Genomic DNA, 20,876 nt, shown 5'->3' on the forward strand with positions numbered 1-20,876 from the left:
TGTCCTAGGTAGGTGTCATCTGAGACAATTCTGGTTCATCACATTCTAACACTGAGATACTCCTGGGTATGAATCAAAAAATGTGTAAAATACCAGTTGCTAGGTTTTTAATTGTCAGTAGGTGATCTCAACCAATTTAAGTATTTTGCTGGCTCTTCAGATTTGTTCAGTTGAAAGAAAGCAATGATGCCCGGTTATATACAATTTATCTTCTCATATATCTCAGGAACAAGTAACCATTGTCATATGAAGCAGTCATTCCATTGTGCTACATTGCTCTTCAAAATACATTTAAACCATTCTGAAAGGTTTCTAAAATACGTTACACCCTGGCAGAGATGCTGCCAGTGCTCCCACCTCCACAGACAGCAGACACAAGGACCCATGAGTATCCCTTTGAAGTCCAGTCATCCTCAGAGCTCTTCCTCAAGCCCTTTGCAATAAAGCAGTTTAGAAAGAGAGATGAAGTGGAAGATGCTAAAGTGCCTAGTAAGAGGAAGGACAGGATGAAAAGGTTGACTTCCCCTCCATGTCATGACAGACTCCCCTGCTCAGACAGGTCCAGCAGGGTCTTCAAGTATTCCTATAAATAAAATTCCTTTATTGAATGCACAGATGATGTGTCAAGCTCCTGACAGTACTGTTCCCATGTAAACATAAAAAAGAAATGCACCTTCATTTTACAAAGAAAAATAATTCTGTTCCCCCCGAGGGAGTAGGAGTGTCATTATTTGTCTTGAATTTCCCCATTGTCACAATGGCCCAAAATCTTACCAGACAGTTACAGGATGACACCTTTACATACAGAATGTAATAATTGGACATCTTGAGAAGAGCAAAGCATTTGTTAAAAAGTTCAATATTTCATATTTCAAGTGCTGTTTCGAATTAGCAGCTAGTCCTGAAAAGGTGTGATTGTATTAATTATAATGTATTCAGAATTTTCATTGATAAACAGCTTCAAGCGAAAAGTCAAAAACTCACGGCACGAGCAAACAAATGCTAATTATGAAGAATTTATTCTTGCAGACAGCTTCACATGGGAATACTAGGGTATGCATCAACAATCATTTTGGGTATACACAAATTAACAGGCTGTTTTCTTTTTGGGAATATATCTGTAATGAACAGGAAGTTTAGTAGTAATTAATCATATCATTCTTCAGTGTTGGTGTGAATCTCTGCTGAGGCTGAAGGGAAGGACTGAATGTGCCATTTTCTCAGACAGCAACACTTTGGTGATTTATCAAAACTCAGTTTGAAAGTTGCATGATAATAATTTTTCTGGGTCCAGTTTCCTTTTCTGTTACCCCAAATGGGTGAAATTTTTCTAGAAGAGCAAGTCAGCGTGGAATAAGCTTTCTTGCTAATGATCTCCTCAAGCTTCACACAAAACACAAGCTCAGTGTAAACAGGCTGATGAGAAGTGTCGAAGAAAGTTTCAAAAATTTACACTCAGGTTTCAATAAAAAGAAAGAGTGTTCCTTTTCTTGTCACAGATATTTCTATGTGTGAATATGTTTATTTTCCATAGTGGGTTTCCAGCAATATTCCATCCTTAGCAACATAAGTGAATCAAACACTTCTGGTCTAAAGCACTGAAATTCAGGGAATACATGGAAACCTGGACAGTTCCTCTGAAGGAATTGTTTTATTGAACTGCAAAGCTTATGGTTTCAAATGTTATATTTACTATGTCACTGATCAAGCTAAAAGGCCAGATTAATTATATAATAAAAGCCTGTTAAGTTTTGCCATCAGGGGCACCACTGCAAGCAGATTTTTTCATCAAAATAACATCATTGGTAAGAATAAAATAGATTTTAACAATCTGAATAGACCTGAAGTTTCTTTTGGGTTCTCTAGAGAGCAAATACTTGATAACGGGAGAATTTGTCATAGCAATCCAAAATACATCTGGGTGTTATTGGTGCTGCCTGCTCCACTGGAAGCACACAGTACTTCCTACTGAAGTTGTGTGGGGAGTTAAATCCCTGTGGCAGGCTGGGGTTAGAATCCAGGGTAGAAAGATTCACAAATTACCTAACTGTGCATTGACTCCTCTTGTTTGTTTGGAGAATTCCGAGTGAAATTCAGAGCCGGGCAAAGATTATGGAGATAAATGTAGCCAGAATTCTTGAAACTTTGAAGAAGGAATTGGAACTAATATTTGTCAAATTTTCATTAGAGGTCCAGGTCAGTTGCTCTAAATGGATTCCTCCAGTGTTAAATGGGAACCTTGTAGATAATACAGAGCAAATGCCTTCAGAGACTTAAAAGGGTTTTGAAAAGTCTCTAGCTAGGTAGAGGGTTGGGCTTCCACACTATCAAAGTAACATTAAAAGTGCACTGTAGACTTTGGTGCTTTGTGCCAGAACAAAAATACACACTGAGGTCAAGGGATTCTTTTGTAGCTCTGCTGTAGCCCAGCGCCCAAATCCATTAAAGTTCTTGATAATCATCTGCCTTATGGCAGACTTTATCATCATTTTTTTCTGCTTTCCAAGAGCAACCTTTCAGAAGGGTTTTGCAGCATAATTTAAAGCCAATCTGGTCAGAAAAATGAAGAAACTTTTTTTATTTTTTAAGAAACTTTTTTGAGGTTTGTCTTCTTTAGGGAGCACTTGGTTGAATCCCTTAGATGCTTCATGTTCCTTAGAGATAGTATAGTGAACATTTTATATGTTGAATTGTATTTTAAAATCTCCTCCTTTAAGCTTTATATGCAGCAAAGTGATCAAACTCCATTTTCAGTAGAAACCAAGAAAGTCCTTCACAGAAAGTTTTATAGATAAGTTGCCAGCTCCTGGATAGCAATTTTACAGATATACTGAGAGCAAAGGTAGAACATGTAACTTTGCAGATAGAAGTGGGTTAGACTTAAAATGAAATGTCAGCATTACAATTATTTGTATTAACGTATCAAACACTACAGATGATAACCTTGGCTTTTGTACTCTGACATTGTTTTATTCAGCACCCAGTAGCCATATTATGAAATTATATATATGATAATAAGAAAACACACTTCATGAGCAGACTTTTCTATAAGAAGGGCCTGTGTTCTTTCAAGTGCTCCAGATAAATTTGCTTCTGATTTTTCTTTTCTTCCTGGTTCTTGTGTATGTTTTTCCCACAAATAGATCCATTTTCTTTTCTCACCTTTCTCCTCATGTTTGTTCATCTGCATCATTTGGAATGGGTGGTCACTGCTTGTGTGGTACTGCTTGTGTGGACTCCCCACAAATCCAGACTACCCTTCAGAGCCTTTCTGTATCCATAACAATAGCTATTTCTAACCATCCTTGCTCCAGTGCCATCTGCCTTTACTTTTTGTTTTCCTTTTGGTTTCTTTCTGAAATCTAGATCTGATAAACACTGGAACTGAGAAATTATGTTTCACATTTCATTTCTGAATGTGCCATTTAATGTACATACCCTTAGTACTTATATAAATTATCCAATATCTTATTCCAAAGCTTGCTGAAAACAATAGCAGTCCCTCTGCTATTATTATTAGTCCATCTGCTATATATTATTTTGTTCAATAAGCTTATACCAAGTTTCCAATGAGAGAAAAAAAATACTGCCAAACCAAACACTTGGTTTTATCCACCATTATCTAAACTACTAAAACTGGGTGTTTTTACTGGGGTACTAAGTAAACAGCTATTAAATTCATGTTTTCCCATTCTTGGGGAATTGAAATAAATGTGAAGGAAACAAGCCTGATTAATGTGGTAAATGCATTAAATTTGACATGCATCACCCTAAAGCATGTCCATTAAGTCTGATATATTTGAGCAAACACATTTGCATTAAGGAACCCTCAAAACCTGGAGACAGATTATGTGAGGTCTGTAATGGATTACTGAGATAAATGTAACAGGATAAGTGAGAGAGGAGAGATGGTGAGCAAACTTATCTCTCTTTATCTGTGCATTCAGTAAAGAGAGGTGATGCACATCACTGTGGAGAGGCAAAGGGATAAGCCACAATTTGCTTAAATGCCCAGCAAATTATTCAGTGCCTCCAATGCCTGTAATGAAGAGCAATATTCAACTGATAGAATGTCTTCTCACCTCAAAAGAAATCCTCTCTTGTCATGAAGTCTCAATGCCTGAGAAAACACTTTATCACTGTCAGCATTAATTCCTTTCATCAGGCCATTGATAGAAGTTAAGAACCATTTAGCAATCATGACTGATATCGCAGCTGAATCGTTCATTTACACATTTTCAGACAAAGGAAAATTGTTTGCTTTTTCTTCCCCATCACCACTCAGCAAAGCTGTGGAATGTCTAGAAGTCTTTACACAAGAGGTTGCTGCCTATAAAAGTCATCAAGCAAAACCAGTTACCACTGAATCCATTTCCAGCCTGGGTCTGTTCTTATTTCACATCTGCAAAATGTTCCATTTTGACACAAGTTGTGATAAGGTATTAGATTTTTCATGAACCCTCTGTATGAGCAATGGTGCAAGTATGCATGGATTTATTTGCACATCATATCAAAGCTGTTTTCCCAAGCCCTGTGTGTGTGTGGAAGATGAGAGGTTGGTGTTAGGTCTGTAGGTGCTGGCTGCATTGTTTAGCAAGTGTGTTAGAGCCTTGAAATGGGAGTTCAGCACAGCAGGCAACTTAAAAACCTGCTCACTGCTGTATCTAACCAGCTTCCAGATTGGCTCTTAATCCAAAGGGCTAGGTTCCCAACTGCTAGAACAATGATGAATTGATAAATATAAAGTAAATTTTTTGCCTCTAGCAATGTTGGGATCCAAACTTGTTCATTAAAAAGAAAATATCAAAATAAAAAGCCTTAAAATCTAGTGCCACAAGTGTCCTAAAGGATGTGGGAGACCATCACAATCTTATCTACCATGGTGTTACTGTGCAGACAGGAGGCACATTTGAAAGTGCAAAAGCAGAACTGAGATCATCTGGATAAAAAGCAGTTCCATTTGTACTTTGACTTATCAAAATACCTCAGTCAGTCCCTAAATTTATGCCATTTGCTGCCTCCATGTAAGATCCCCAAGTCATTTACATTTCCATGCAATTATCAAGCATGATTCTGCCCCTTTTGTACTCCAAAATCTTCATTTTCTGATCCTTCAACACCATTGAAATGACCTGTGGCTGTTTGCTTACTTTTCTGAACCAGAGCAGCTAAAATGAGTCATCACTGGTGGGAAATCTGGTTTAATAACAAGTAGGCATTGCAAGAACAACTGACTGTCCTGTGTGTAGAAACATCCCCTTAGGTTGGAAGTCCTGCTCAGGGACCTCATCAGTCAAGTTTTTAAAATCTTTAAAAAGGATATTGTTCTACATCTGTCCCTGGCCAGTGTGCCACTTCTTTGGGAGATTTTACACAACATTTAGCAGTCCCATGTTGCTATGCTGCAATATTTAATATTTATTTTTTTTAAATATTTATTTTAATATTTAATAAATATGCTATGCTGTGGTGTGTTCCTGTTGTTGAGTGGCCTTCCAGGGCAGTGTGCAACAGCCTTAATTATCATTCCAGATCTTGCTCATCAGAAATACTCACACCGGTGCATGAAGCTGACTAAATATCCTTTCCTTCTACTGAGTTGCTCTGCATATTCTCGGGGAACTTTATTAAAATAAGTGACTGCTTTTTTTGTGTGGTTTTTGTATGGGTGAGAAGATGAACAAGCTACACTGCAGAGCAGACAGCTGAGAGAGGAATGGCATTATGTGTGTTTGCAGCACTTGAATAGTGCTAGGAACAGGAATAGTGCTAGAATAGGATAGGAACAGGATAGGAATCGTGTCAGCTGTGCTGGGTTCTTGACTTGTTTGGCATTTGAGCATTGCTGGAGGGATTGATTTTGAAGTAATGGTCTGGAGGATCCTATGATAAGAGTGAAACTTTCTGTGCAATTTTCTAGTTGATACTTGTATTTTCATGAAGATGATGGAGAACCTTGCCAACGTGAATAATAAGAAACTAACATCCGTTAATGTCTTCTAATTTATGTCAGCTTACCTTCTTCACAGTCTGGCAAAGACAAATCATTCCTTTGTACTTTAAAGATAGTACACAGAGCATTTGTCTAATTGCCAATTCTACAGCTCTGCTGCAGCCTACTGTCTAGCTTGTATTCACTCTGTGGAGAGAATTAATATTTTGGATCAACACTTCCTTATTTGCCACAGTGATTTGCTGTTAATTTCCTTCTTTGTCATTACATCTACTCTCCCAGAAATACCAAATTTTATTACTAGAATGAGAAGAGTGTCTCTTTATGCATTATATATAGGATACAGCCTAATTATTATTCAAGATACTGAGAATCTACTGGTCTCATTCAGGCTTAAAATGTCAATTAAACAGGATGGCCGAGTTCTGCCACTCTGAAGTTAATGCTGCTGTGTTGATTTACAGTAGTTTACAGTCTAGCCCAATCTATATTCATTTTTATCACTCAAATCAGGACTGCGCCTGATTATCCTACCTCTTACAGGATAGCACACACCAGTGTTCTCTATAGCACTGGGAAGTCCTTCTGTTTGAAACTTTTGGGTTTTTGCTCCTGGCAAGGGCCATCTGTGGATGTGTGTATGAAGCTTCAGTCATGCATTTCCCATTAATTCATATACCTGAAGTACAACTGAGCAAACTGAAAAGCATTTCTAGTGAGGATGTGTTATTTTAAACATGTTTCATCCGTGCTCACAGGGACTTTGTGCTCCTTTTCTACAATGAAATCTGGTATAAGTTTTTTGAAAGTACATTTTTACCTGACTTATCAGTTCAGTTTGAGCTGTATTGGCATATGCCTTTCCAGATTCTCACTCTGAGGATAGGATACCTATTCCTAATTTTGTTGTTGTTTTTAATTGAGTTTGAGCTTTGATTCATGTCTTCAGTCTGACACCTGAATTGTTGACATGATTATGCAATTAGTCATCACTGGAGATCACAGAAAACAGACTCTTCAAAAACAATCATTCTAACAGAGAAATAATACAATTAGTGCATGGTTTTTAATACTAGATTAACTCAATTCCTCAGTGTTTGGACAGTTCACTGTTATTAAAAGAAAAGGAAATCAAGCAATATATTTACAGTGAATAATTTCTTTATTTCCTTTCTTTAACAAGCAGAGGTGCAGTATGTTGTTTCAAAGCTCTCATCCTAGCTGTGTTTTGGCAGCACCACATAACGTGGCATGCATTTTTTGCAAAAAACTGAACTCCTGAAAAAAATTCTGAGTTTTTTCTTCTGGCTTCAAATCATTATGGTTTCTTACCTGCTGCTGCTTGCCTGCAGTTAGTTCCACATTGATTCACATTGTTTGGAGTAGCTGAACTTGGGTACCAGAATGGAAGAATTATAGTGCATCTAAAAGTTACTTAAAGCTTTGTGCACTCACTCTGTTAATAAGATTTCATTAATTGAGAAATAAAATCATTTTTTTTCAGGTGTGCATGTATATTTTAAGTGGTTGTTAGCAGTACCCTTAAGTAAAGCCATCTGCAGGGAAAAACTAAAAATAAATTATTTAAAGCTTCATTTAATATTCATGTGGCTTTAATTTCAGTATTTTTTTTTACTAACAAACAAAAAGCAGTGATGTTACAGAATAAATATAGTACGTTCTCTAGTGCATTTGCAAAACCCAGAGCTTCCTATGCACTTAGAAACTGGTCCATGTTTACCAGAGACAGCATTTTTGCTTAAAGCACTATCCCTAGTCCTATCTGTTGGGAATAGAAAATCAAAGAAAGTATCTCAGTGTGAGTGAAACCAAACTCCAATTTATAAGAGAGTTGCTTAACAGCAAGTAAATCAGTGCTTCCATCCTGTTATCCTTGAATGCCTCCAGCGCAGTCATCAGTGAGCAGAAGCCCTACATGGAACAGCCAAATGCTCCCCTGGGCACTGTGTGCAGCCCCTGTCTCTGAGATGCTGTGTGACCTCTTCACTTCTCTAACTGTGGTTAATGCAGTAATCCTTAAAATAAACCAGCTGCCTCTAATAATACCAGCAAACCCCCAATCTTAGTGCTTCTTGTAAGTGTTTTGCAGCTTGCTGTTAATTCCTGAACAGCCTCCAGAAAAGCTGAGTGGAGGTATCTCTGCACAGGCATTATTCATGGCAGGGATTGCAGGTTGGTTATGCTCTGCCTGCCAAACAGTTACGTTCTTTATCCTCATGGCAGCATTCCAGTGATGGAGAAGTGGGATTAGCTGTTTTAGTGTGAAGAACTGGGGCATAAAGCGAGAGAGATAAAGGCCTGTGGTTACATGGAGAAGGCATGGCTGAGGCAGCCCTTAGCACCTGGGTAAATAACAAACCATCCTGTGGTGGGCTTTGCTATTTGCAGGCAGGATTTCTGAGAGCTGGGATGTGTCTTTCCTGTTAGAAGGAGAGCATCCATCCTCACCTCGAGTGAGCCATCCTCAGGAAGATGTTCCTGAGACCGTGCAATTGCTGGCTCCCAACCTCTACATTTCAGGGTTCTAAGGGAAACAGAAGGCTTTGCTCAGTGAAAAATCCTGGGAAAGCTACATTCCTGCATTGCAGCAGACCTGTTGCTTACCTTGGATTCACACCTTGCTTGAGATGTGAGGACTTCTTCTTCTCAGCCGTTACTCATCTGTAACTTTCTCAGAGATAGTTGCAAAGTTGTGAGGCTGATTGGCAATGTAGAGCCAAAGGGGGATACACAACCAGAAAAGAGAAATAGCTCCCTGAGGAATTTCTAGGCTGGCCTCACTGACAGCCAGGCTGCACCAGTCTTCATTTAATTACCTTTTACACAGAGCTTCAAGCTGCTCTTCAAACGAATTATAAGTCTCAATATCTCTTTTCTAGTTGGACTAAAATAATATCTATTCCTAATATCATGTCTCCTGAGAACAGTAAGTAGATTTTTGGAAAGAAAATATAACAGCATAATAAAAGAGAGGTAATTTCAGGTGCCATTGGCTGTGGGACTTCCCCAGCTGGAAAACTGCACATAGACCCTTGAATTTAACAGACATTAGAAGTGTCAAGTAATAAATTTTAAAAAAATTATCCAAGTTCTTTCTCCAGCTCATTTTGTCCTCTTTAACAACCGTGTTCCACACAGCTTGCCACCATTACAAGCATGCAGGAACAAGATCTAAATGCCTGGAGGAAAATAGGAAGCACTTGCTAAAAAAAAAAAAAGTCCATAGATAACTGCTAAATTGGAGTACAAGATCATTAGTATTCTCTAATAATTAAAACTAATCTTCTGACTTACTAGTAGAAATGTATTTTAAGATGGGACTGGAATTAAAATGAGGCAGCAATTATCTGTTTCAACTCAGAAAATACACTTCAGATGGGATTGTAGTCATGGAAAACTGTGAAGGCAACTCACAATTTATTGGATAAATGATATATTGAAACTTGTGGGGTTTGCAAAATGAAGTGTACTAAGAAAAAAATAGATCACTGTATAATTTGGTGAAGCCTGTATTTATTTAGTTTATTGTTATTATAAATAGTCGTAAATTGTAATCCCAGATTCAAGTAGCCATGAATGAAGTTCCATCACTTGAAAATACACAGCACAGTCCTTTTCCCATTTATAGTTCCCTAATATATGTTGGAAATAATCCCATGCCACCAGTGCACTATCCATGGAATTTAGCGCTCTTTTACCTTGGGTAGACTTTGGGTTTTTAAATTTTGAACACTGATTGTACCTCAGATCTAGATAGAAAACAGTAATGCACTCCTCATTGACCAGTTGGATCAAATTATAGTGTAAACCCAGAAGGAATAATCTACTTTAAATTGACATTGATTTGGCAGAAATACATTTTCTTTTCTTTGTGGTTCCTTTAGCATTGCAGATGAAGAGAAGGATGTGCAAATAAAGAGATCTGTTTTGCCATCTGCAGTTTAACTTCTTCCTGCCAATGCCACATGCAGCTTAAAGATGTTTATTAACTTTTGAAAGAATTTTGTAGGGACCTATCAACATCTGAAATATTCTTCTGAGAAGAAAAAAATATATATATTAAATTTTAATTTGGCATCTTTCAAAATGCTAGGAAATACTATACTCCCTTTGTGTTCCAGAAGAAAGCCAGTACATGTTATCTGGTTCTCTGTGACAGCTTAGTGGAAACTCTTGAACTTTCTAATGCAAAGAAAGGTAATTTGTTAGAATTTGTGTATTCTGTTACTGATGGGAACGACATCCTTCCATTTTTAATGTCCTGGATGCTCCCTGAAGAAAGCCTATTCAGTGATATTTACCTCTCAAAACCTGTCAAGGCTTGAGTCTGTACTTCTTTCTGGAAAGAAAACAGCTTGCTGGAAATTTCCCAGTGAAACTGTTCTTGATACAGAGCTATTTTTGACTGATATTTTTTTACTGAAAATGCCTGCTTTCTGTGGAGAATTCTGGTGGTTACTTAAAGATTTCAGCTGAAATTTCTGTCAATCATGTACAGCTTCATAGGCCAAAACTTGAAAATTTATGTGAGGAATATCTCAAACCAGCTGTAGTGGTGAGCACAGGGGAGGCTTCCACATTTTTTATGAGGTGGGATGCTTCTTTTAAAAAAAGTATCTCCCTGTTCTACTAGTATTATGCCTAGAAAGCCTGATGTAAGCAGAATTACCTATGATCTTTCACACGTTAAATACATTTGTTGTCTTTGTTGCTGTTTATTTTTAATGTTAAGATAGATTGGTCATCAAATTTAAATAACGTAAAGGCCTCTTTAACTCTGCCACCTCCAAATAGAAACTGCTGATGTGTCATTTGAAGTAGAAATAGGTTCTGTTTGCAGTAATTGCACCTGGTATCCATCAGTGTGTTTCTTAAGTAACATCAAGGTGGGGAATGGCTGAGGTTATTGAGCTGCTTCTGGAAGTCTCAATCCCCTCAAGCAGCACTAAGAGGCAGCTGCCATCTGTCACTCGCGGCACAAGTGGGTAGAGAGGCAAAGCTGCACTTACAACACTGTAGGACCCATAATTATTTCCTCTCCAACCTGTAAGCCCTTCCCTCTGTGCCACCATCCAGAAATGTCTCCTCTCATTTTGCCTGATTAGGAGGAGGTGAATTGCCTGAGCATTTTGAGGGTACTGTGTATGCACATGTACCTGTGTAACAGAACTGCTGATTGATGACTTATTTTAGCTCTGTGGGTAAAACTTTGCATCTTGTGCTTTCTGTAAAGATTTTTATGGATTATTCAAGAATCAGAGAAAAACTCACATATTGTTTTAAATGGGTGGTCAAAATCACCACGAGTTATTTTACAGACTTCTCAGCCATGTAAGAGTGCCTATGCAAAGAAGGGACTTGTATGTGATTTGTGAATAGACTAAGCATCTGTGAAACTCATTTAGGATACAACATAAAAAGACTTTATTAGAATGTGAATCTTTACTTTACCTGAGGAAACATTATGAAACACTCCCCAGTTATTCAGTTAAAGGTTTGTTTGCAATAACATGTGGCATTATATCCCCCTTAGCAAAAGAATGTTTTCACATTATTGAAGAAAAGCATAATCAGAAGCCATGTTTAAAAGATACATCACCATCTTATGTCTTCTCTTTTATGAAATTCATGAATCCTCCTCATTATGTGCTAGGACTCAACCATAGGTTCAACATTAGAAAGACTAACATGTCCCTAATCTAAAAATGGGATGGATTTTGCTCCACTGCTTATTTTGAGTAATACCCTATTTTGCAACCATCAGTGTAGAACTTAACTGGGGCTGGACCCATATTTCTTATGTTGTACTTCAAGTAATTCCCTTCACAGTAGCTGTTCTGTGCTTTCTTTTATATTTTTCCCCCAAATTGATTTTCCTTTCACATGCATTGTGTGAAAAGAGGAGCAGAGAAAGGTGCTGTGTAACAGCATAAAGCAGCAGGGTCAGCTCTCAGCTTCCCTGGGTATTCTTGTCCAGCCTCCAATGAATTGCACCAAGGATGCTCTCTGAGATAGAGGTGATGTGTTTCTGATATCTTTGTGGCAAGTATTTCAGAAGAAATAAAAAAAAAAAAGAAAAAAGTTGAAGAATAATTAGGTTTAATGATTTGTTGCTGGTATTTAAGATGCATTTTTAAATTATTTGTGCTCAGGAGAATGCCCTAAAATACTTCAATGAATTCTAAGCTGTCAGCTCTTACCAGTGGGGTATGTTTATTTCTAACTCTTTAATTTTTACATTTCAGAGGAAAATATAAAAAAAAAAAATCCTACAGAATGAGCTGCTAGAGTTGTTTTCCCCAGTGTTGGTCTGATTTATAGAATTCCTGATATCTGCCAACCTGAGTGTATGTCCCTTTCCCACTCTCCTCTTGTCCAGACCCTTGGAGTGGTGCAGTTTTCACAGACCATTTTTATTCCATCTCTAATTTGGGTACTGGCTCTGTGTTGAAGAGACCTTGGTGACCCACTGACACCAGAAAATGTTGGTAAAGCACCAGAGATGATGCAGCATTGCAAAGCATTGTCCAGCTGTACAAATTACCGTGGTGTCCAGCTGATGTAGGACATGAGCTGCAGAATCATCTTGCAAGTGAAAATACTAAATTTGAAAATTATTGAGAAGTAGTTCAGAAAACTTTCTATGCCATGTTAACTCCATTTTTTTTCTTGTGGTTAAGAGGCTTCTCAACATTAAAGGTCTTCCTCAAATTTTCCACTGAGCTCTTACAATGCCCCATCATCAAGAGGTTCTCATGCAGTCAGGAGTTTTTTGACCTCCAGGAAATATCTATAAATTCTTCCTTGTTTCTGTTTTCTGTTTGGAATTGTTCCTCTACAGTTGGACTCCCAGAGACTTTTAGGTCCAGACTCAACTCCCCATGATGAGAGGGAGGGAAGGGGTTATTTCTGCATTTCAGGCTTTTGATTCTAGTCTGATTATTGAGAGAAATGGCTGATGATGAGTCTATGTCCACTATAAAACCAATACCATTCTGAGAGCTTCTTTCTTCCCCGGCAAAGAAAGAGGAAGAAAAAAAAAATCAGAAGCAGGCAAGGAATTTGGCTGGTATACCAGGAAGAATCCTCAAGCAAAAGTAATTAAGCTCATATATAACTCTTTCCAGACTTTAGTGTTTCAAGGAGTCATTTTTCATCTACTGAGTGGTACTGTCATAGCACCAGAGATTTAACTTTTACATATTTTCATTATGTAGTCTTGGGCAGCTCTTGCTGATAACAGTAATTTGAAGTGTCAGTGCAGCTGATGAAATCAGATGGGCCATGAAGCTGTTTGAAAGCTGTCACTGGGATGCATTAAGTATTTTTTTTATTTTGCAGTTGCTTCATAAAAATTTAAAAACAATGGAAAATAATGTGTGTTCGTTCTTTCAGTAATACAAATTGTTCTGAAAGATACTCTTTTATTTGTATTATATAGCTTTAGGGGTGAATTACTTACTTTCAATAATGAAAAATTAAAATCCACAAGAAATTCTGTGGTTTCCTTTGGATTTAGAACTAGGTTTTGGCTGAGTCACAGAATTTTCCAAAAATCTGTCTTTAAGTGTCACAACGGGAGCTGCCATGCATTGAGCACTTTGAAAACCAGACCCTTTTGTGGTTTTCCAGAACTAAAAATTGAGCTGTGTGAACTATTTTAAAAATCTGTTTTCCACCTGGTACATTTCCTTTATCATGGATAAAGTCTCTGTGAAGGAAGGCTATAATTGATTAAAACTATTTTTCCTTTTAATTAAAAGTGATACCGCTGGTGTGCTTCTCCATCAGTCTCCCAATTATTCTGGGAACAGCAGGAGACTGTATATTCTTGGAAATCTGGCCCCCAGTATTCATTTCTTTTTGATTCTCTGCCATTGTTTTCATGGCCTAGATGTACACAAGGTAATAGTGGGCAAGAGAAATCCATGTGTCATTTTAAGAAACACGCCCTCAGAGGATAAAAGTTTCCATCTTCCAGTTCTCCCTTAGCCAAGGCTGTAACTTTGCTTTTTTGATGCACATTTTGATCCTACTCAATTCTCCTGTAATAATTAGGAGGGAATGGCTTCTTTGTTTCTTCGAGAATGGTCAGAAAGGAAAGAACACTACAGGATCCTTCAGGGTCCTTGTGGAAATGGGCTCCAAATCAGGTCTCACCTTGACCATGCAGACAGGAGAGGGGAGACTCCTCAGACTCCTGTGTTCTTTTAGGGGGTGTTCTCAGTTTACTCCGTGTCTCTGCCTCTCCAACACACCCAGTGTTGCACAGATGTCCTTTGGTTAAGAGGCAGATAACAGAAGTCTTTTTTTATTCCATATTTCCCTTTATTTGCTAACTCTCTCACCAACAGTCTTTAGTTGAAAAATTGCCTGTCCATGAGCTAACATGCTGTTTCAGCTTGATTATCTTCAGAAAATGGCAAAGGCAACACCTGGAGTTTTAAATTGCTTTTCCACACTCTCACTTCTATCTAGGTATTTTCCTATTCAAAAACAAAAACAAAACCAAAAAGTTAGAAGAAGTATAGCTGAGATAAGAGGGTTCAGTAGATGGGATACCTCCTTTTGATGCAGCATGACTAAATATAATTCTCTTTCTTTTCTTCATGTTTCCTGGAAAACCTTCAGCAGCTCTGTAAATCATGATGGCACATTAACTCAAAAATGTGATGGAAAATGTAGGTGCTAGCTAAGCATGGCTTCCACACCTTACATCCTTTTACCTATGGACAGAAATTATTGGCAGGCGGTGATTGTGTGAGGGAAATCAGAGTCACTTTTGCCCTTTGAAAAGACAATGCATAGAACATTTGTTGCTGCAGCTCAGCCAGGCCCTGTAAGGTTCAGGTGACTTTCAGTCCTTCTTTGATTCTGAGTGATGAGGATAATGCAAAGATGACCACATAAATATAGGCTGCTTCTCCTTTTGCAAGAACACAAAATAGAAATATGTATTTAATTTATCCGTAAGTGGTTTCTTACTTGTTATCAAGAAAGACCTATTGAGATGAAGATATTTAACAAGAATGACCATGGTAATGTTCTTAGCCCAAAAACAAATAGGCAAAATCCATAGGGGAGAAATTCCAAATTTTTGAGAGTATTAGAAACACTGCAGAGGAAAAAAAAATAATGAAAATTACTTGACAGAGCACTGCTAAACTACAACAGACTTTAATAACAAATGGACATATCATAAAAAAAAATCAATACTCAGAAACACGTAAAATAGAGATGGAGAAGATATATTGGGCCATATTCTGCATCTCCTGCTAGAGTACAATTGTTCACTGCAGTATATCTTTAGTCTAGTGTAGCCTTAAATTGTTCAAGCAAAGGAAAATCCTCTGCTTCCTTTGGGATTGTCTGCCACAGACTTAAGATCTTGCTGTCAAGGGATGTTTCCAGACATTTAACCTAAATTATCCTCATTTTCCAACCATTAGTGCTGAAGTTCCCTCCTTGGTGTTTATAGGTCTCAGAAGGACCCTGCCATCACAATCCCTTCAACATTGTTTGCCCCTTACAGAAACAAAAGGGAACTCTCTGGAAACTGATGGAGAATGAGAGGACAGGGGAGTTGCCTGTACATCCTGGCTGCTCAAATAGCAACACACAGCTACACTTGCACCTTTCTCTGTTCCATGGCTCATACAGCATCTTTCCAGTAGGGTGAATAAGCTGGAGTGCTGTCTGGGACCATACTGCTTCCAAAATAACAGTACTAAAGTTATCCCTGCCAAAATGGGATGTGCAGAACCAGAGCACAAGGCAAACAAGATAAAACAGTGACAAGGTAAACAAAGGCATGGCTGTTGCTGTCCAAGATTTTCAGGATGCTTTGAGAGATGGGTATCTCTAAGAAATGCTGTAAATCTTAATTTTGTGTAAGAATGCATGATACATTTTGGTTAACACCTTCTTGTATGAGAAACAATCAGCAAAACACAGGTGTGGAGAGGCCAAACCTTTGTGGAATGTGGGTTTCTGTTGGAAGAAATATATTACACTACTGATATCCTCCAGACATTCTGTGGGCTTTCAAACTAAAGTATTTTAAAATTCCATCTGTAATTGCTTTCCAGGACCTGCCCCACTTATCCATTATCACACTGTTACTCCAAAGCAGGCCAGTGTCAATGTTTCAATGTTTTGGCACTTGTTTAATTTCACTGCACCTCAATATTTGCTTGTATTCTGTTAGACAAAGTGTCAGAAGTGTTCCAGTGACGGGTAACAGCGCACTCCCAAAATGCAAAATGTTTCCCTTATCTTGAAACCTTCCCTTTAAGAGGCCCTTTTCCCCCCTAGATCCTTTCCCCAACTTTAAATACCTTTATCTCCATCCCATCACACCAATTTCCTGTGCCTTAGAGTCTTGCTGCCAGATGAGGACGCTGGACAGCGGGATCGGAACCTTCCCCCTCCCTGACTCGGGGAATCGCTCGACGGGGCGACACATTTCTAAGCAAGAATCAGCCTTGGAAATGGGAGTCTTTGCAGCATGTGAGCAAGTTCCTCTTTCAGCTCCTTCAGTAAAAGCCAAAACTCTTGAGCGAGAAGTGCCTTCAACAGCTATGAGCCAGGAGTCTGCGGAAAGCGTAATTAGTCACTCAACGTCTGATCCGGCCATGACTGCCAAGGGTATACGACCTTTTCAAAGTCGCCTTCCCAAACCAGCTTCCTCAGGTAAAATGTCAATTACACTGAAAATCACATTATTTCTGCCTTGGCCCCTGTTTTGATTAGCAGAAATCCTGTAATAATGGCAATTGATAACAGAAATGTTAAATGTGGAGCAGAAGATACTCGTTTTATGAATGCGTAAGGTTAACAAGTTTGTGACCCGAGCCATATGGAAATTTTGTTATGCAAAATGCTTATCTGAAAAAGAAAAATTAGTTTAGTACTTAAAGCCTTTTCTCAAGAAACAGTACTTGAAGAAGAAAAAACATATGCCAGCCTTGGAAGTTGACTTGAAAAAGAATACGGATGTTCAGCAATATTCAGGATCAGACTGTACAAAGTACAAAGCACAGCCATGTTGTGACATAGAAAAGATAAATTCATAAAGGCTTGCTTTTGATCCTGGATTTGAACTAAAGACTCATTTGGCCTCAATGCATAAATTCTGTCCCACTGAATATATGGCCTTGACCTCAAACAAGGCTCTCATTACTTTTCTACATCATACAAACACATTTCTAAATATGAACATAAAATACCTGACTTTCACTTATTAGCTACGTGTGTGTATAAGCTATAAAACAAGAGCTGACAAAGGTCTAAAAGGACTGGCAATCCATCAAAACTCCAGAAAATAATTTTTCTATTAGTAAATAGTCCCACTGAAGTCTGTGCATTTTTTATAAACAAACATTGACTATTTATATAAGTTTTTGGAAGGCTTTGGAGTTATTAATACACATGTTAATAGCATTAAAAATCATGTGGCATTAGCAATGGGAAATTTTCATAACACAAAAGATACAGTGGAAAGTGCAGTAGAAGTGATTAGTTTAATGAAGAGGGGTATTGTTTTATCTTGACCAAATGCAATGTCACTCACTTATTGGGGTTATGGTGATTAGCACTTTGTCAGTCCAGTTATTGCTCCTGTAAAAGTTGCATTTAATTTGCATAAATCTGTATGACTCTATAAGAGACACTCTGTGTAATCAGCATGTAAAGTTAAACATCAAGTTTGAGCTTAGTTTAAGGCCATCAAATATATGTTCTGCTAATGTGCTGACATATATTGAACCTAGGAGGAGAGAAGCCTCTCTTATGCGTCCATAGGATGCACAACAGAAGGTTTCTAATTAAACATCTCAGAACTCAGTTGATTTAGCAATATTCCCAGTGCAGTATTGTAGTGGTGAAATAGACTGCAAACACACATTGTATGCTTTATTGCAGATTCCCCTGCTTGTTTCAAATCAAAGCTAAATAAAAGATCTTTTAATACTTAGTGTTTTTAAAATAAGTGTACTGTTAATTAATGGTACAGCTAAGAATGATTCAGAAGCAAAATCTCAGTTATAGATTATGTGCTACATGCTTGAATGGCCACATGTGTGACCTCAATTCAGCAGTGTGTTATAGAGTAGAGCCCATGATTAAACACTGTCATTATAACAAATTGAACAGAAACTGCAAGCACTGAATTGCTTCATAAGAAGTCAGTAGCAGTAAGATTGTTCTGATCTTAATGCTAATATTCACTGCACCAACCTTGTAAGGTTTGTATCTTAATTAAATTGTCATGAAGAGATGCTACAAAAAAGTAGTATACATCAGATGATGGGGTCAGCTCATTCTTTACTAGACTATCTTCATTCAGTTCTTCTCTCCTGCACTTTCTCATCCAAATTACAATTATCACTTTATTTCATATGCACCATATATCTTCTTTGATGTTCCGATTTTGCACAGTGCAAATATAGCAAATAAAAAAGCTGCCTTTCTGCTAGAAAGGTACTTCCAATTATATTTATGTTAAAAGATTGTTCTCTGAGAACATAAAATAGCAGAGCAGATCCTACAATGCCTAGAAGTAGTTACTGAATGTTGTTTCTTTGTTGAAAGGGTATATATTTTATAACTAATGAAGGGATTTAAATTCATGTCTCCCTTTTCTCTTGTTAACTGGAAAAGGATTTGGATGAAATTCTGTCACTTTAGTTAGAACTATACCACTAAGTTAGTAAGTTGTTCCTTTCAGCAGTAAAATATTATTGGACATAATGAAAGTATCACAATTTGCCCCCAGTTTTCACTGAATTATAATTGACACACTATCATGAGGATGCTGATGAGACCTAGAATTTAAATAATGTCTCCCTTAATTCAGGAATAATTAACCTTGCAAAGCAAAGTGAACAAGAAGCAAGTTCTGTGACCTCTGCCTCATTAGAACACACTGAAGAGACTGTAGAAAATAGAAAAGTTCTTCCGGAGTGGACCCCCAAGAAAACTACTAAAACAAAGGTATAAGTTAAGTATTGGCATCTCTTGAATGAGATGGGTGTTGTGGGCAATGTAGAGGTATCAGTGTTTTAATGGCCAGTATTTTAATATGGTGTGAAGAGTAACTAACAATCTAACAGCTGCATTTACTTCCTTACCCTTCATTAGCTATCTCACTGTTTATCAGTAATAATAATACCTAAAGGTTCTTTTTCCTTCTGGTTAAAAACATGTTTTAATTAAAATCCTCTCAGGCACTTTTAGAAAAGGAAATGGAGACCTTTTACCCCATTCTTCTCTTCTAGAAAGTTGATCTTGTTTGCTGTTTTTCATGTGATTCAGATTGGTTTTTTTCCCTAGGACTTGGTTACCTTGTCTGTATAAGCCTCTGTGTATGAGTATGAGAGTTTGAGGGGTGCTATGGAAGTACTGTGAATAGGAAAATACTCTTCTAACAGTTTTTGTGGGGTTTTGGGACTACAGCTGACTTGCAGTCTTTAATGCTGGGCATTCCTGGCTGCATGCAGGTGTCCTCAGCACCGGTTCCTTCTCCACAAGTGAGATTCCTAGCAAAGGAATGTCCTTCTGCATCAATTAAAAACTGCAGCACGGGTAGAAGGATGGGGAAATGACTATCCCTCTTAGAGAAACAGAATTAAAACCTTGCTAGAGCCATGATTAGGCAATTGGAGTAGGGCTAGCAGGTGCTATCTGTACATGATCCCAACAGTATCAGGCTTAGCTTACCCCTACCTGGTTTGAGGGGTTTATTGTACTGAGCTGCTGCTCCTGAATAGCTTGAGCCTTCAGGCCTTCCATGATTAGAAGCTGTCCAGAGCTGTTAGTGTTCCTCTTTATTCCCAGAAGAAAATCAATAATACTTCTTCCTGGAAAGAACTGGCCAAGGAAGCAGCTGGGAACTAAGGGCTCTCCAGTACTGTAATATAAGTACCAGGACAAGGGTCATGAATTTAGGAAACAATTAGGAAACAGTTAGGATTTACTGGTGTATTGTCTACTGGCCATCCTAATTGTCTCTAGAATTGCCTGCAGCAAACTGTGGTGTGATGATTTTGCATGTTACAAATAGACTGTATTAAACATGCTTAAGAACTTCTAAAATAGAATTTGGTGTGGATGAAATGATCCAAAAATGGCGGTAGAATCGGAAACAATGTTACAGTGGGGAGGAAAAAAAAAGTTAAAATAAAGATTGTTCCTGCCAGACTGTCTCAGGGGACGTAACAGGACAAGAATGGGTTATTTCCCCCATGTCAGACTGATGATTGCTTACTTGAAGGAGTTAGACTGGTAATGCAGACTGTCCCAGCTGAACTACCTGTTTATACTGCATATAAACATAGAATGTGCTACTCCCAGTACTATCTTCAGCATTAGTTTGATATATTTGCATTATCTGACTTGCTGCCATACCCTTCTTTGTGTAGGACACAGCTCTAAGGGTGTGCACGTACTCAGCGAGCAGCACTGACAGTGAGCCAGAGCCAGAGTACAAAACCAGTTATTTCAGAACTGCAGAGGAGACCCTTGTGGAGTTAACAACGAACAACAGACAAGGTAATTGAAAATTTGTACATAAAGATGTATGTCCCTCAGCCCCACACTGACTCAGCAGCAGATGGTGTCCTTGACTGAACTTTCTGTCTAGATTTCACTTTCTAACCCCAAATCTTTCTTCAGTCTAATTTTCCATTAACTTTTTATTACTGTTCTCTTTTTATTATGTGTAAATGCTTTTTCTCCTCTTCCACAGTTTTTGCTAGTGGGGTCTTGTAGGTTTTATGCATAAATTTCTGCAGTGCAAATAAAAATGATTACATTATTACAAAATTGAAAGGTGACATAAATATAGCTTTATTTTTTATTATACAGATGAAATAATGCAGTGGTCAAGGCCACAGTTTCCCAA

At 37.9% G+C, this 20,876-nt stretch overlaps 1 protein-coding gene across 1 annotated transcript in view; it reads left to right on the forward strand.

The window, feature by feature from the left end:
* NCKAP5 (NCK associated protein 5) overlaps positions 1 to 20,876 on the forward strand; it is a 352,741-nt gene that overhangs the window by 303,597 nt on the left and 28,268 nt on the right. Inside the window, exons 16-18 of the mRNA XM_058840560.1 lie at positions 16,352 to 16,666; positions 18,831 to 18,967; positions 20,395 to 20,524. Coding sequence (XP_058696543.1) covers positions 16,352 to 16,666; positions 18,831 to 18,967; positions 20,395 to 20,524 — 582 coding nt within the window. The remainder of the gene's footprint in view (positions 1 to 16,351; positions 16,667 to 18,830; positions 18,968 to 20,394; positions 20,525 to 20,876) is intronic.

The sequence above is a fragment of the Poecile atricapillus genome, chromosome 5, assembly GCF_030490865.1.
Source record: "Poecile atricapillus isolate bPoeAtr1 chromosome 5, bPoeAtr1.hap1, whole genome shotgun sequence".
Lineage (NCBI taxonomy): Eukaryota > Metazoa > Chordata > Aves > Passeriformes > Paridae > Poecile > Poecile atricapillus.